The following is a 15,097-nucleotide window of genomic DNA, read 5'->3' as shown; positions in this document are numbered from 1 at the left end:
TTTATTTTATAATCATGATTTATTTATTTAATATACATGTATTTATCAAAAGTGAGGTGATGTTGGGTGCCGGAGGTTTTTGCATGACCCAATAAAAATAACTTCAAAAAAGTAATATATGAGTAAAAGTTCACCAAATGCAACATCAGGAAAGTAGAAATTTTGAAAACACTTTCACAGTCATAACCCTACTGTTAGCTCCCACTCGCTAAAAGCATCGTTTCTCACAATAGCCTCGTCTCATCTATAGTAAACACGCAGCCGTGCTCAGTGTTCAGTTTTATTCGTGTGTAAACGCTGAAGTTAAACATACTGAACAATATAATTTGGTGCTTCATGTTAACCTTGAACACTAAACACTAAACCATGATCCCTGAAACTACACATTTGAAGCACATCGACGTATCCACGTATCATTTATTACGTACGATATGTTGCTTCTTTTCCAGTGGAAAAGTTGCAAACATTATTTATGAGATATTGATAATAAAATGGACTGGATGTATCTTCTCCAGGAAACCTTTTATGAATAATTAAGGTAAGTTAAAAAAAAAGGGCAAGTTTAGTTCCAAACAAGCTAACTCTTACCCCTTTTCCACCATCATCATCATCATCATCATGTTTTCCCCTATGGCCTACTCTTGGCCCTCGGGCACGACTGAAGGCCAAGACTATTGTCCAACAGTCGGTGGAATTCGGATTTATCCATCATTGTCCTTCTTATTTGTGTGCGGACCATACTGAGTCTCTTTTCGACATTTGCCCAGATCTTATTTGGTGTTTGCTTGTCGAATCATACTTGCTTTTGCAAGGCATCGTTTTCCAAGCGACACACATGTGCCATATATTTCATGTATTGCCCATGGCAAAAGTCTGTTATGTGGCCAGTGTTGGTAATAGTGCGTAGTTTGTCGTTAGATATTTTGTAGGACCAATTAAGTTCCCCTTCAACTTGTGTAGTTGGATCCACGCCTTTTCTTCGCTGGAATCGTGTGGGAGCATTTTTCCTAGCATATCCCCCAGCTACCATCTTTCTCAAAAAGCCATTCCAAACATTCTCGATCTTTTGGAGGTCATTTGCTGTCAGCTTGTAAGTTTGAATTCCATATAGTAGACGCGATCTCACACATGCATTTAGGATCTTTATACGTGTGTCCAGATATATTTCTCTATCGGTCAGAAAGTGTTTTAACTTGTCCCACTTTTGGAACACAGAAGCAACTCTTGAGTGCAGGGCGGCAGCCGACTTTTCTGTGTTCGTAATCAAATGGCCTAAGTAACGAAATTCTCTGGCGTTTTTAATGAGGGTGTTATTTACAGAGAGTAGGGACCTCTGAGCTCTGATCGACTCATTGACATTGAAAGCCATGGTTTCTGTTTTTGAATATGACATTTGCAGCCCGAATCTTGAGAAGGTGTTGTCATATATAGCGAGGATTTTACTGAGCTCTTCGATGCTATTAGAGAAAAGCACCACATCATCTGCGTATAACAGTTCCGTCACTCTTAACCGCCCAGTTGCTGCTGCTGTCTTCTGATAATCACGAGGTGAGACTTCATTTGGTATCTGGAACTCTATCAGCACACCAGTGTCTGGAAACTGCTTCTTTATCTCATACTTTGCGCACCTCAAGACAAAGTCCATGTATATATTGAAAATTAGGGGACTTGGCGGCATCCAGCAAACGTTTCGAAATGCTCCACAGCACCCTTGATGCAAGCCTTTGTACCAATATAGAGGGCTCTTAGGACAGACACCAATTTAGGACAGGACAGTCGAATTTCTAGCACATGGAATAGTGCCTCGCGCGGGACCCAGTCGTATGCTGCTTTAAGGTCGACAAAGCAGAGGAACAGTGATTGCTTTTCCTTCTCTAGAATATGTCGAGTGATATATATGGCATCACAGGTGGATCTATTTTTCCTGAATCCAAATTGTGTGTCCAGCAAAATAATCTCGTATGTAGATCATCCTTATCCTCTCCATGACAATAGCTGACACATTTTTTGACATCATTGCAATTATTGACAGACCACGGTAGTTTTCAGCCAGATGTTTGGAACCCTTCTTATGAAGGCAAGTTATTGTGGAGATTAGCCACGCGCTTGGAATCTTCAGGCATATCCATATAACACCCAACAAAAACACTAAATATTGAAGGAGTAGTGTAGATTGGGAGTATTTCAGTTGTTCAGCATAGATACCGTACCATCCGTGCCCTGACATTTCCCGTTGTTAAGCTTTTTAAAACAATGTTCTAACTCTGAGGTGTCTGGAGGGCTCTCATCTACAGGATCCGGGTTTTGTGGTGGGAGTATATGTGGAAATTCTTCAGGGAGTACAAGCTCAGGCTGCTGCTGAAATTCTCGCTGACCGAGGTGCTGGGCGAAATGTTCTTGTAATTTCATTGGATGGATAAACTGCATGTTCTTTCTCGGCAGTGACGTGTGATTCTTAGCAAGGCGAAATTCTTCCTCTGTATCTCGTTGCTCACTAGCAAAATTGATCTTACTTGCCTTTTTCTTGAAATACTCCCTCTTGAGCGAAATGTGCATTTTCCTTATCTTCTTAGAAAGTTCTTTCTTTTCTGCCAGCGCACATGACGCTCGTCGTTTGGCGACCAAACTCAGGAATTCCTTGTTGATCCAGGGCTTAACGTCACACTCTTTTTGTCTCGGTGGGATAATATCTGCAGAAGCTTCAGTTATAGCATCCACTATCCTTTGGTTGACGATATCAACATTTTCAGGCGTCGGTAGGTCTCCTAGCAGCTCATCAAGCCGCTTGCTGTATTGAGTCTGTATGGTGTCAGATTCTCTCAGGACGCGTACATTTAGGACATGATGCTGTGCCTTCACTGATTTGCTCTTCTTGAAGATTTTACGCCTTCTTCTTTTAGTTGGAAACATAGCGTCCAGCACAACTATTCGGTGGTCTGATTCAAATGGGTCACTAACACTCGGGTATGATCTGCAATTCTTTGTGGCTCTCTTTACATACCATTCGCTTATGATGTAGTCTAGATGACGTTCAAACCCCTTAGGGGACTTGTAAGTAAATCTATGCGTATCGTTTCTGGTGTCAAACATGGTGTTCAGGATATACAGTGAGTTATTCTTGGCCACCTCAAGTAGCTGGTTCCCATTGAAACTTGTTGGATTCTTGTCTTTGTTCCTCCCAGTACACTACCACCTGGGCTGTCAGTCCCTATAGTTGCATTGAAGTCTCCACACAAAATGATCTTATAAGAATAATAAGACTTTTTGTTGTCTGCCAGCAATCTAGAAAGGTTATTATAAAAGGCTTCTTTGGTCGAGCTTGCATATTCCTCAGTTGGTGAGTAACAGGAAAAAAGGCATATTTTTGTCCCGCGGACCACAACTCTTGCAATAGATATTCTTGCCTCCATTGAGTGTTCCACATCAACCAGTTTCACGTGTGGGGCTAGTATACAATAGCAACACCAGCCAGCCCCCTCCCTTTCATTCCATTGTAGAGAACCTTCCAGCCATTGAGGATGGGATCGTCGAACTCATTTTCTCCTTGGCCAGTGATGCGGGTCTCCTGCATGCAGCAGATGTCTTGTTTAAGCATCCTCACTTGCATCACACATTCCGCCAGTTTGCTTTTGCACTTTGCGGTACGAACATTGATTGTGCCAATACGTACATGGTGATAAAGTGGAGGTTTGTCTTTGTCACCGCTGATGGCCATAGCTGCCATGGAACTGGGAGAGTGACCTCTGGGAAGGCTGCACACAAAGCAGTAGTAATAATAATACGACTAATACTTAAAGTTATTCAACTAAATAATAAATAACAATAATAACAATAATAATTATAATTCGAAAAATGGACACAAAATTATGAGTTGGATATTTCCGAGTAATTATCACCAAGGCAGTTTGAGAGCCAGTTCCTAATCTGGAACCATTTCAACACTTTTGACACCCAAAGAACCAACTCCCAGCCAGGAAAACTGGTCCAAGAGCAGCACCAAGACTATGCTGGTCTAGAACCAAGACCCACTTGTGTCAGAGGCTGGATTGGGATTATCATGACCAACAAGACCAATTAAAACATTGAAAAACAACAACAACAACAACAACAACAACAGAACTAGTAGAGCATCTCGTCTGCCTAATATGCAACTCCACATACTGCTAGAAATGTTTACATATATACAATAAGTGCACAGAGGCAATCAGATTGTTTCCTTCAAGATCCTGAAGGTTGTGGCCAGAAAGGCATACAGCAGATATCAGATGCTCAGTGAGCCAAATTTCTAGTACTATCCTCACTGTTGTCAAAATAAAGTCTAGTAAAGCTTACTAATGCTGCTTGCTAGCTTCCAACCTCAGAACATTATTAACTTGTGAGTAGGCCTATGCAGCTCTTTGCCTTGGGGTGAAAGGTCATTGATAGAGAGCAGCTCTTGGGTAATCCTCAGCCTGAGGAGACGATTCAGATAGGACATGTAGAGAAAAGGTGTGGAAAAAAGAGGAGGAGGAGGAGGAGAAGGAAGACTTTGACCTCAGAGCACTGAGCTCTATATTCCGGATTGATCTCGCGCTCCTGCATGTCTTCTGGTTCGGTTCTGTCTCACTCACCTGGCCATGAAGGTTAACTTCGCTCCGGTTAACGTTCCCTTGAGGAAGAGGCTCCAGACGGCCGTCGTGCTGCAGTGGGTCTTCTCCTTCCTTGCTCTGGGTGAGTATAGATAAAATATAAACACATGCATGGAGAGATCCACTTTTATGTGATTTTATTCCTTGCAAGTCTTGTACAAGGAGCACTTCAGGCAGTAAAGTGTCACTCACCAGCATGCAGTGAGCTGTTCCACAGCACGATCACAGACGAACCGGGTGATCAAAGGCAACCACGTCGTTATCAGGAATCCCAGATCGGTCGTCCTTCAATAAAAGAATGAAGATCTGATGTCCTTGAGAGAAGTCAGTTTAAAGAGACAGACCAGCAGTTTATTAAGTGTACAGGATCAGCTGGGACGTGTGTGAAGTTGGCGTCTTTCCTCTTGCCATGAGCTTCATGTAACTGACAAGTCATGAATGTATAATACCTCCAGTTTAGTATGGTGTATAAATCATCACATGTAAATTAGAGAAAGTACATGACTAATGGGAGTCTGTGCCACCCGAAATCTCCACACACTGGGACTTCCTGTCACCTATAAGTTCCGCTTCCCAGGTGATGTGAATGATAGTTTGAGCGTAAAGGTGTTTGTTCATTCATTCAACAATAGGAGTGAGGTTCGTTCCTTTCTTTCGGTCTATGAGCACTAGATGAGGGATCCTGTCTACATCACGGTGAAGCCTAGATTACCCAGAATGCACTGCTTCAGTCTGACATAGTTTAAATTAATTTTTTTAAATAATGCATGAAACAGTTTATATGTTTAGATACATCCAGTCCACTGGGCTTGGGTCACTTAGGTATGTGTAATGACGAGCCTGTGTGTGTGTGTGTGTGTGTGTGTGTGTGTGTGTGTCCCAGCTCCATGCTGCATCGTGCTCTTTTTCTACCTTCTCTTCTCTCGGTTCTGGTTGGTCAGTGTGCTCTACACCATCTGGTGGTTTGTGGACTGGGACACGCCTTCTCATGGCGGGAGGAAAGTTCCCTTCCTGTGCCGCCTCCCTGTGTGGCACTACATGAGGGACTATTTCCCCATCCAGGTACATCTCACACACACACACACACACACACACACACACACACACACACACACACACACATTTTCTTTCTTTCTTTTGTTTATTATTTGCTTGTGTCTTTTTGTTTTTTTGTTTGTTTCTTTCTTTCTTTTGGATGTATAGTGCCCTATATAAGCTGTATAAACCATACATTCATACATGGTGCAGTGTCTTTATATACAGATCTGAATCATAAATGACCTCGTATTACACACATGTGCACTACACAGGGACCAGGAGTCACAACCCGTGTAGTGCACTATATAGGGAACAGGAGTTCCAGCCCGTGTAGTGCACTATATAGGGAATAGAAGTCCCAGCCCGTGTAGTGCACTACATAGAGACCAGGAGTTCCAGCCCATGTAGTGTGCTACATCGGGACCAGGAGTTCCAGCCCGTGTAGTGCACTACATAGGGAATAGGAGTCCCAGCCCGTGTAGTGCACTACATAGAGACCAGGAGTTCCAGCCTGTGTTGGACACTACATAGAGACCAGGAGTTCCAGCTTGTGTAGTGCACTACATAGGGAACAGGAGTTCCAGCCCATGTAGTGTGCTATATCGGGACCAGGAGTTCCAGCCCGTATAGTGCACTACATAGGGAATAGGAGTTCCAGCCCATGTAGTGCACTACATAGAGACCAGGAGTTCCAGCCTGTGTTGGACACTACATAGAGACCAGGAGTTCCAGCCCGTGTAGTGCACTACATAGGGAATAGGAGTTCCAGCCCGTGTAGTGCACTACATAGAGACCAGGAGTTCCAGCCCGTGTAGTGTACTACATAGAGACCAGGAGTTCCAGCCCGTGTAGTGCACTACATAGGGACCAGGAGTTCCAGCCCGTGTAGTGCACTACATAGAGACCAGGAGTTCCAGCCCATGTAGTGCACTACATAGGGACCAGGAGTTCCAATCCAGCCCGTGTAGTGCACTACATAGGGACCAGGAGTTCCAGCCCGTGTTGTGCACTACATAGAGATCAGAAGTTCCAGCCCGTGTAGTGTACTACATAGGGACCAGGAGTTCCAGCCCGTGTAGTGTACTACATAGAGACCAGGAGTTCCAGCCCGTGTAGTGTACTACATAGGGACCAGGAGTTCCAGCCCGTGTAGTGTACTACATAGAGACCAGGAGTTCCAGCCCGTGTAGTGTGCTACATAGGGACCAGGAGTTCCAGCCTGTGTAGTGCGCTACATAGGGACCAGGAGTTCCAGCCCGTGTAGTGCACTACATAGAGACCAGGAGTTCCAACCCGTGTAGTGTACTACATCAAATCAAATCAAATCAAGTTTATTTGTACAGCGCTTTTAACAATAAACATTGTCGCAAAGCAGCTTTACAGAATTTGAACGACTTAAAACATGAGCTAATTTTATCCCTAATCTATCCCCAATGAGCAAGCCTGTGGCGACGGTGGCAAGGAAAAACTCCCTCAGACGACATGAGGAAGAAACCTCGAGAGGAACCAGACTCAAAAGGGAACCCATCCTCATTTGGGCAACAACAGACAGCCTGACTATAATATTAACAGTTTTAACAGGTATAACCCTCAACTGTCCTCATGGGGCCGTCCTTCACAGGAGTGGGGCGATAAAACTCCGACCAGACACAGGGCACCAGGATGGATCAAGCAGGTCCGAGGGGCAGAAGAGGCCAGCATCTCAATCCCAGGATCAACATGTAACTCAGAGGGACAGATGGGGGGGGGGGGGGGGGGAGAGAGAGAGAGAGAAAGAAAACACGTTGTTAGGTATGCCCTAAAAATGACAAGTATTAAATCTGTGTGGTAGGCTCGCAGAGACGAGAGTCTTTACATCAGGCATGACGCACAATGGCATGTTAATATGGTAAAAAATATATCATGACCTGCTCTGGCTGGATGCTTGATTGGGTGATGGGAGCACACTCCTCAGCAATGATGAGATGCAGATGGGACCGTTAGGCCTGGCCAAGACAATTCAGTTACATTTCACCGGGTCTGGGACATGCGACAGAATGTCTGACGGCCGATTCCCTGCAGGCTACGATAGCCAGTCGAGGTCCCCACCGTCTCCACCAAAAGATTTCCTGTTGACTCCATGTAACTCAGAGGGACAGATTTGGGGTGGGGGGGGGGAGAGAAAGAAAACAGGTGGTTAGGTATGCCCAATGTCACCTGAATAAGTAGGAACAGTATACATATTGCACCGAGTACAAGCAGGGACTCCGGCAACTAACTATGACAGCATAACTAAAAGGAGAGAGCCAGAAGGTAACACAGGCATGAGGGAGCCCCGGGACGCCCCGGGACATAAAGCAGCCAGCCACTGCACCGTCAACAAACTCGAGTGAGCAAGCGAGTGGGGACTGACAGCATCCATACATCCCAGTTTACCAAAACACTCTATGTCTGATGACCCTCCAGATCTACTCCTTTACCTCATAAACACCATTAACAAAAGGCTTGACTAAACAGATATGTTTTCAGCCTAGACTTAAATGCTGAGAGACCAGGAGTTCCAGCCCGTGTAGTGCACTACATAGGGACCAGGAGTTCCAATCCAGCCCGTGTAGTGCACTACATAGGGACCAGGAGTTCCAGCCCGTGTAGTGCACTACATAGAGACCAGGAGTTCCAACCTGTGTAGTGTACTACAGAGAGACCAGGAGTTCCAGCCCGTGTAGTGCACTACATAGGGACCAGGAGTTCCAATCCAGCCCATGTAGTGCACTACATAGGGACCAGGAGTTCCAGCCCGTGTAGTGCACTACATAGAGACCAGGAGTTCCAACCCGTGTAGTGTACTACATAGAGACCAGGAGTTCCAGCCCGTGTAGTGCACTACATAGAGACCAGGAGTTCCAACCCGTGTAGTGTACTACATAGAGACCAGGAGTTCCAGCCTGTGTAGTGTACTACATAGAGACCAGGAGTTCCAGCCCGTGTAGTGCACTACATAGAGACCAGGAGTTCCAACCCGTGTAGTGTACGACATAGAGACCAGGAGTTCCAGCCCGTGTAGTGTACTACATAGAGACCAGGAGTTCCAGCCCATGTAGTGCACTACATAGGGACCAGGAGTTCCAGCCCGTGTAGTGTACTACATAGAGACCAGGAGTTCCAGCCCGTGTAGTGTACTACATAGAGACCAGGAGTTCCAGCCCATGTAGTGCACTACATAGGGACCAGGAGTTCCAGCCCGTGTAGTGTACTACATAGAGACCAGGAGTTCCAGCCCGTGTAGTGCACTACAGTAATATATGACTTGCAGTTTATTAAATAAATCAGTTTAAATGCCCTGATTAATTAGTTTAATAAATGTAATTAGTCATTAAATGTACAGCATTAAATCCTTCAGGAAGGAGACATTAGCAGTTGAGTAGTAAATAAGAACAGTTTCAGTCCCTGTGTGAGAGTCAGAGGGGTTGTGGAAAAGCGACAGTTTGGACTTCAATAACGCGGTGTTGCCACCTAGTGGACAGAAGATGAACCACAACAGAAGAGTGAGAAAGGGTGAGCAATCGTCATCATCATCATTTTATTCCTTTACACAAATAAAAGAAGCATAAATCATTCAGAGCAAGTCTTAAAAGCGTTATTGAATGCTAATTTTATGCCAATGATGAGTGTTTGGGACAAAGCGTAACTCACCCCTCCACAAGCAAACAAACAAACAAACAAACAAACAAACAGTTCCTTTTTTGTGGTATAATTGAAATATGGCCACACACTATCTTTCTTTCTTTCTTTGGGATGTATACTATCCTATAAAAGTGTGCAAGTGTAGCCTACCCACAAACAAACAAACAAACAAACAAACAAACAAACGTTTTGGAAAACAAAACAAAAAAAATTCTATATTTCAACACGACCCCATTCACAAATACAGCATTACCTGAGAATAAAGTATTAGCAGCATGATGGTGGTGTTTACTGCAAACTTATCACAGCTGGTTTATCATTAAAGAGTGTGGGGTTTTTTCCTTAAATATCTGAGCGAGCATTAGCAGTGAAGGTGTGGTCAGGGTTCCTGTAAAATCTCAGCCCTGATTAAAGTTTGGATTTGAGTTTTGTTTTCCCCCACAGCAGCACGTACAGCACAATCACCTGTGTGTTTGTGAGTCTGTTATCACACAGCAATGAAAACTCTTGGTACAATCTTCATCTTATCTGACTGGTTTACCTTTTACACTCTTCTTCACTGTGTGTGTGTGTGTGTGTGTGTGTGTGTGTGTGTGTGTGTGTGTGATAGACAGTTTAAAGCTGTTCGTGTTAAAGGTCGACAGACCCTGAGGGAAAAACAGCTACTGTCAGAGAAAATGAATCAAGAGTTTCTGACCAATCAGAATCCAGAATTCCACAATCCTGTGGTGTCAATAAATATACAGTGATTAAGGCTGTGTGTTTTGCCTTCTAAACACACACACACACACACACACACACACACACACACGTATTATTTCCCGTGCTTTCTCTGTGCTGTAGTTGGTGAAAACAGTGGATTTGGATCCTCGGCAGAACTACGTGATGGGCTTCCACCCTCACGGTATCCTGGTGGCCGGAGCGTTCACTAATTTCTGCACACAGGCAACGGGATTCGAGCAGCTCTTCCCAGGCCTGAGGAGTTACATGCTCATGTTGCCTCTGTGGTTCAGAGCTCCTTTCTTCAGAGACTACATCATGTGCGCAGGTACTGACATTCAGAGTTCTTACCTGCTTGCACCTCAACCCTAATCCTGTAATCCCCTAAAACATAACCCTAAAACCATCAACCCTTAGAAAGCTAGTGCCTAAACACAGCCCATCACACTTGAATTCAAATCCTTCACATGTATAACCTCATTGTCAACCCCTTAATCCCCCAAATTTAATCTGCTAATCCTAATCTCTAAAAAATTTCACCCTTGAACATGTAAAACCTAATCCTGACACTGCACAAATACTAATCCCAAATACCTCAAACCCTTAATTCCTCATCCCTAATCCTGACCCATAACCTCTCAGCTACTGACTGTTAACTCTAAAGAACTAATCCTGGCTTCTAATCCCTAAACGCTAATTCCTAAATCCTTAATCCTGAACCATGATCCTTTAACTGTTAATCCTAACCTCGAAAACCAATTTCTAATTCTTTGCCCATCGACCCCAATCCCTAATTCCTTAAACCCTTATTCTCTAATCCAGACAAATAATCCCTGAATTGTTAATCCTGATCTTTAAACCCTTAATCTCTAATGCATAGTTATGAACCATAATTCTTTGATGCTGTCCATCAGTTGTAATCCCTAAACCTTAATCTCATGAACCTAATTCTGACCCTGGATAAACACTTACATCTAAACCTGTAATCTGTGTGTGTGTGTGTGTGTGTGTGTGTGTATTGCAGGTCTAGTCCCCTCTGATAAGGACAGTGCGAGTTACCTGCTGCGTAACGAAGGGGGTGGGAATGCCGTTGTCATTGCGGTGGGTGGAGCTCTAGAGGCTCTGGATGCTCACCCAGGAACTCATATTGTCCTTCTGGCCAATAAGAAAGGCTTCATCAAACTTGCAATGGAGCATGGGTAAAGGCAACCTCTATGTGTGTGTGTGTGTGTGTGTGTGTGTGTGTGTGTGTGTGTGTGTGTGTGTAATCAGTGGTTAGTCCTGCTTTTAGAAATCCTTGTGAAATTTGTGCAACAGTGTGGCTGTAAGTGGTCAATGAGGAACATTTGACCATTGACCTTAGACTCAAACACACACACACCCACACACACACACACAGAGTTACAGATGTGACTGATGAAACAGCCTGATTGCATCTTACACAATAATCCTCCTCTGTATCACAAAGAAATCTGGTGTTAATCAGCGTCTCATTCACACACAGCCTTTAAACTGGATTTTACAGAAACTGGATAAAAATCCTGTTTTTATTCTGATTGAATTTGCGTGATTAGATTTGCATGCGATCACTCTCCATGACAGATAAACTTATTCATGTCCAAATGATCAGTTTAAAATATTTATTAAAAGTTTGTCCAAAATAGAAATGTAGCAGATGCTAAGTAATTTTTGCTTGTTAGCCGAACAGATGTAGCTAATCTGATTTTTTGCTCATTTCCCCAGTGGCCCAGCCATGGTTTTGCTCGGTACGACTATATAATTTGTGAAGCAGTTTTTGTTACTAAGGCATGTATTTCATTAGTGAGTCCAGAGCTAATGCTACATTAAACAAGCTAGCAAAAAAGTCTAAAGAATCAGGTAGTGATAACCTTCATTCAGACAGCAATAGTGAAAATGACACAGAACTATCCGGAACATAAACTTTTACTTCAGGTCTTGGTAAATTATGAATTAAAATACTCCTTATGGTGCTATAATTTCACTTAGCATTTATTATACGGTAATATAAAGAGAATTATAAAGAAAGATAATTATAATGATTTAGCTTCATAGAACAAATCTATGATGTATGCCGTGCAAAGACAGTGACAGTGTAAACAAGACAAAATTAAGAACACCAACATTTACTTCAAACGTGTTGCTAAATTATTCATAAAAGACTCAGAAAAGCTAAAATTGCACTGTTTTACACTTAGCATTGTTCCACTACTGAGAAAATCAGCAGCCATGACTTGTGAATTAGCTAGCCATAACCTTTATTCAGACAGCAATAGTGAAAATGACACAGAACTATCCAGAACATCAACTTTTACCTTGGGTCTTTGTAAATTATGAATTAAAATACTCTCTATGGTGCTATAATTCCACTTAGCATTGATTATAATATAAAGATAATTATAAAGAAAGATAATTATAACGATTTAGCTTGATAGAACATATCTGTGATGTATTGTATGTGGTGTAAAGCCACAGTGACAGTGGAAACAAGACAAAATTATAAAGAACACCAACATTTACCTCAGAAGTGTTGTGGAATTATTCATAAAAGACTCAGAAAAGCTAAAATTACACTGTGAGTACACTTAGCATTGTTCTGCTACTGACAAAATCAGCAGTCATGACTTGTGAAATTAGTTGGAGCTTATGGAAGATACACTTCCTTTTGAAGTGATTTAAGTTGTGAGAACACTGTTGCTAAGCAACTGGCTGAACATGCTAGCTAATGACTGTGGTTAAAGAGTTAGCTTGGTAGAACCTATCTGCTTTAGGTATTTTATACAAGATAAAGACACAGTGACAGTAGAAACATGACAAAATTATCCAGAACATCAACATTTACCTCATATATGTTGATAAAATACTAATAAAAGGTTCCATATGACTAAAATTTTACTCGATAGCATTAACTGCTAACTAAATTACCATGGCTTCTGTATGTGTTGTTTATGTGGAATCTCACATTCACGCAAACAGCTGAAGTCAGAATATCTCACTAACTCATGCATATAAATGATGGTTTATATTGATAAAGATGAAAATAATTGAAAGTAAAATAAATATAATATTTGAAGTTATAAGTGCACTCTGTTGTCACTCTTTCAGTGCTAGCCTGGTTCCTGTGTATTCGTTTGGAGAGAACGAAGTATTCAATCAGGTGTCCAACCCCCAAGGCACCTGGTTACGGTGGATACAGGACCGCCTGCAAGGCATCATGGGAGTTTCTCTTCCTCTCTTTCATGCTCGAGGTGTTTTCCAGTACAGCTTTGGCCTCATGCCTTACAGGAAGCCCATCAACACCGTGGGTACGTCTAAGAAATGTTGAGAAATTATTAAGCAAAACAAAACCTAAATACCTAAACCACTAACCTTTAAACTCTAACCTCTAAACCCCTCATTAGGAATCGTTATCTATGACCACCATTTTTAACTTACAAAGTTAATTCCTGTGTGTGTGTGTGTGTGTGTGTGTGTGTGTGTGTGTGTGTGTGTGTGTGACTTGTTTGCAGTTGGTAAACCAATCAGAGTGCAGAAAAATGAGAAGCCTTCCATGGAGGAGCTGGATGCTCTGCACGAGCTCTACATGGATGAACTCACGCAGCTGTTTGAGGAGCACAAGGGGAAATATGGTGTACCTGAGGACACACAGCTGGTCTTCATCTGAGAATAAGTGTGTGTGTACATACGTGTGTGTGTGTGTGTGTGTGTGTGTGTGTGTGTGTGTGTGTGTGTGTGTGAAAAAGAGAGAGAGAGCTGCCAAAAAATTTAAACATTTCATCGAAGACGATGTTGATGAAAATTTTTTGTGTGAATGTGATCTAGGGAATGTTCTAGAAATGCATCATGTCTGTCTCTACAGATGAGGCTTTGTAAAATGTCCAATCTTTTATTTAATATGAACCATTTTTAAAACTGTCTCAGATATACGCTTCTGTTACCTGGTGCCTACGTTAAGCTTATGGCTCCAGATGATGCAGTGCAGCTGATCAGACGTGATAATTGTGCACTTTTCATGTTTGGTTAATAAAAAGGATCTCGGTCTGAATGGGCCTTACCTTAAATATCTCACCTTAAATGTTTATCTGTGCATTCTATATCTTTCATATTACACGTTTAAAATTGTTTCATCATTCAAGTCTGTGTGTGTGTTTTATGAACACGCCTGGCTGGTGCTTTCTCCACATTTGTACTTTGAGCCCATTAAGCTCGCTGTTCACTCACAGAGGAAAAACAGCACTGTGTGTGTGTGTGTGTGTGTGAGAGAGAGAGAGAGAGAGAGAGAACTCCTAGTCACTCATTTTCCCCATTACATTCAACTGATGGGTTTAATCAGACTTAATTACAAGCATTACACAGTCGAATAACAACAAACACACACTTGTCCCTGTAGTTAACAATATAACTGTATCAGATCATCAGTTAGAAAGTTTTGCTCCCCTAAAAGAAACTGAATTACTTTCATTAATCTCGGCATCAAAAGCCTCAACTTGCGTACTAGATCCCTGACCTACATGTCTATTCAAACAGATAATACCTGACGTAACTGAACCGCTTCTAAAAATAATAAATTCTTCTCTTACGATTGGCTCTGTACCCCAATCCTTTAAACTAGCAGTTATCAAACCCCTGATTAAAAAACCTGACCTTGATCCCTGTCAGCTATCCAATTATCGGCCAATATCAAACCTTCCCTTTATCTCCAAGATCCTTGAAAAAGCTGTGACACAGCAGTTATGCTCATATTTACATACAGTGGTGCTTGAAAGTTTGTGAACCCTTTAGAATGTTCTCTATTTCTGCATAAATATGACCTAAAACATCATGAGATTTTCACACAAGTCCTAAAAGTAGATAAAGAGAACCCAGTTAAACAAATGAGACAAAAATATTATACTTGGTCATTTATTTATTGAGGAAAATGATCCAATATTATATATCTGTGAGTGGCAAAAGTATGTGAACCTCTAGGATTAGCAGTTATTTTGAAGGTGAAATTAGAGTCAGGTGTTTTCAATCAATGGGATAACAAT

The 15,097-nt window shown here is 42.3% G+C and overlaps 1 protein-coding gene across 1 annotated transcript; it reads left to right on the top strand.

Moving 5' to 3' along the window:
- The first annotated feature begins 4,616 nt into the window (after positions 1 to 4,616).
- mogat2 (monoacylglycerol O-acyltransferase 2) lies at positions 4,617 to 13,731 on the top strand. Its single transcript, XM_060909491.1, has 6 exons — positions 4,617 to 4,710; positions 5,512 to 5,690; positions 10,173 to 10,377; positions 11,074 to 11,248; positions 13,173 to 13,372; positions 13,577 to 13,731. The coding sequence occupies exons 1-6, from the start codon at positions 4,617 to 4,619 to the stop codon at positions 13,729 to 13,731; spliced, it is 1,008 nt and encodes a 335-aa protein (XP_060765474.1).
- The last annotated feature ends 1,366 nt before the right edge of the window (positions 13,732 to 15,097 follow it).

Source organism: Neoarius graeffei, chromosome 25 (genome assembly GCF_027579695.1).
Source record: "Neoarius graeffei isolate fNeoGra1 chromosome 25, fNeoGra1.pri, whole genome shotgun sequence".
Lineage (NCBI taxonomy): Eukaryota > Metazoa > Chordata > Actinopteri > Siluriformes > Ariidae > Neoarius > Neoarius graeffei.
Note: the sequence above shows the minus strand (reverse complement) of the source record. Positions and strands in the feature narration are given on the sequence as shown.

What these genes read in the sequence shown, in the direction of transcription:
- mogat2 (XM_060909491.1), top strand. Translation starts at nt 4,617, where the DNA reads ATGAAGGTTAACTTCGCTCCGGTTAACGTTCCCTTGAGGAAGAGGCTC. An exon ending in CTTCTCCTTCCTTGCTCTGG is followed by an intron (nt 4,711 to 5,511) that starts GTGAGTATAGAT and finishes TGTGTGTCCCAG; the next exon opens with CTCCATGCTGCATCGTGCTC. An exon ending in GAAGCCCATCAACACCGTGG is followed by an intron (nt 13,373 to 13,576) that starts GTACGTCTAAGA and finishes ACTTGTTTGCAG; the next exon opens with TTGGTAAACCAATCAGAGTG.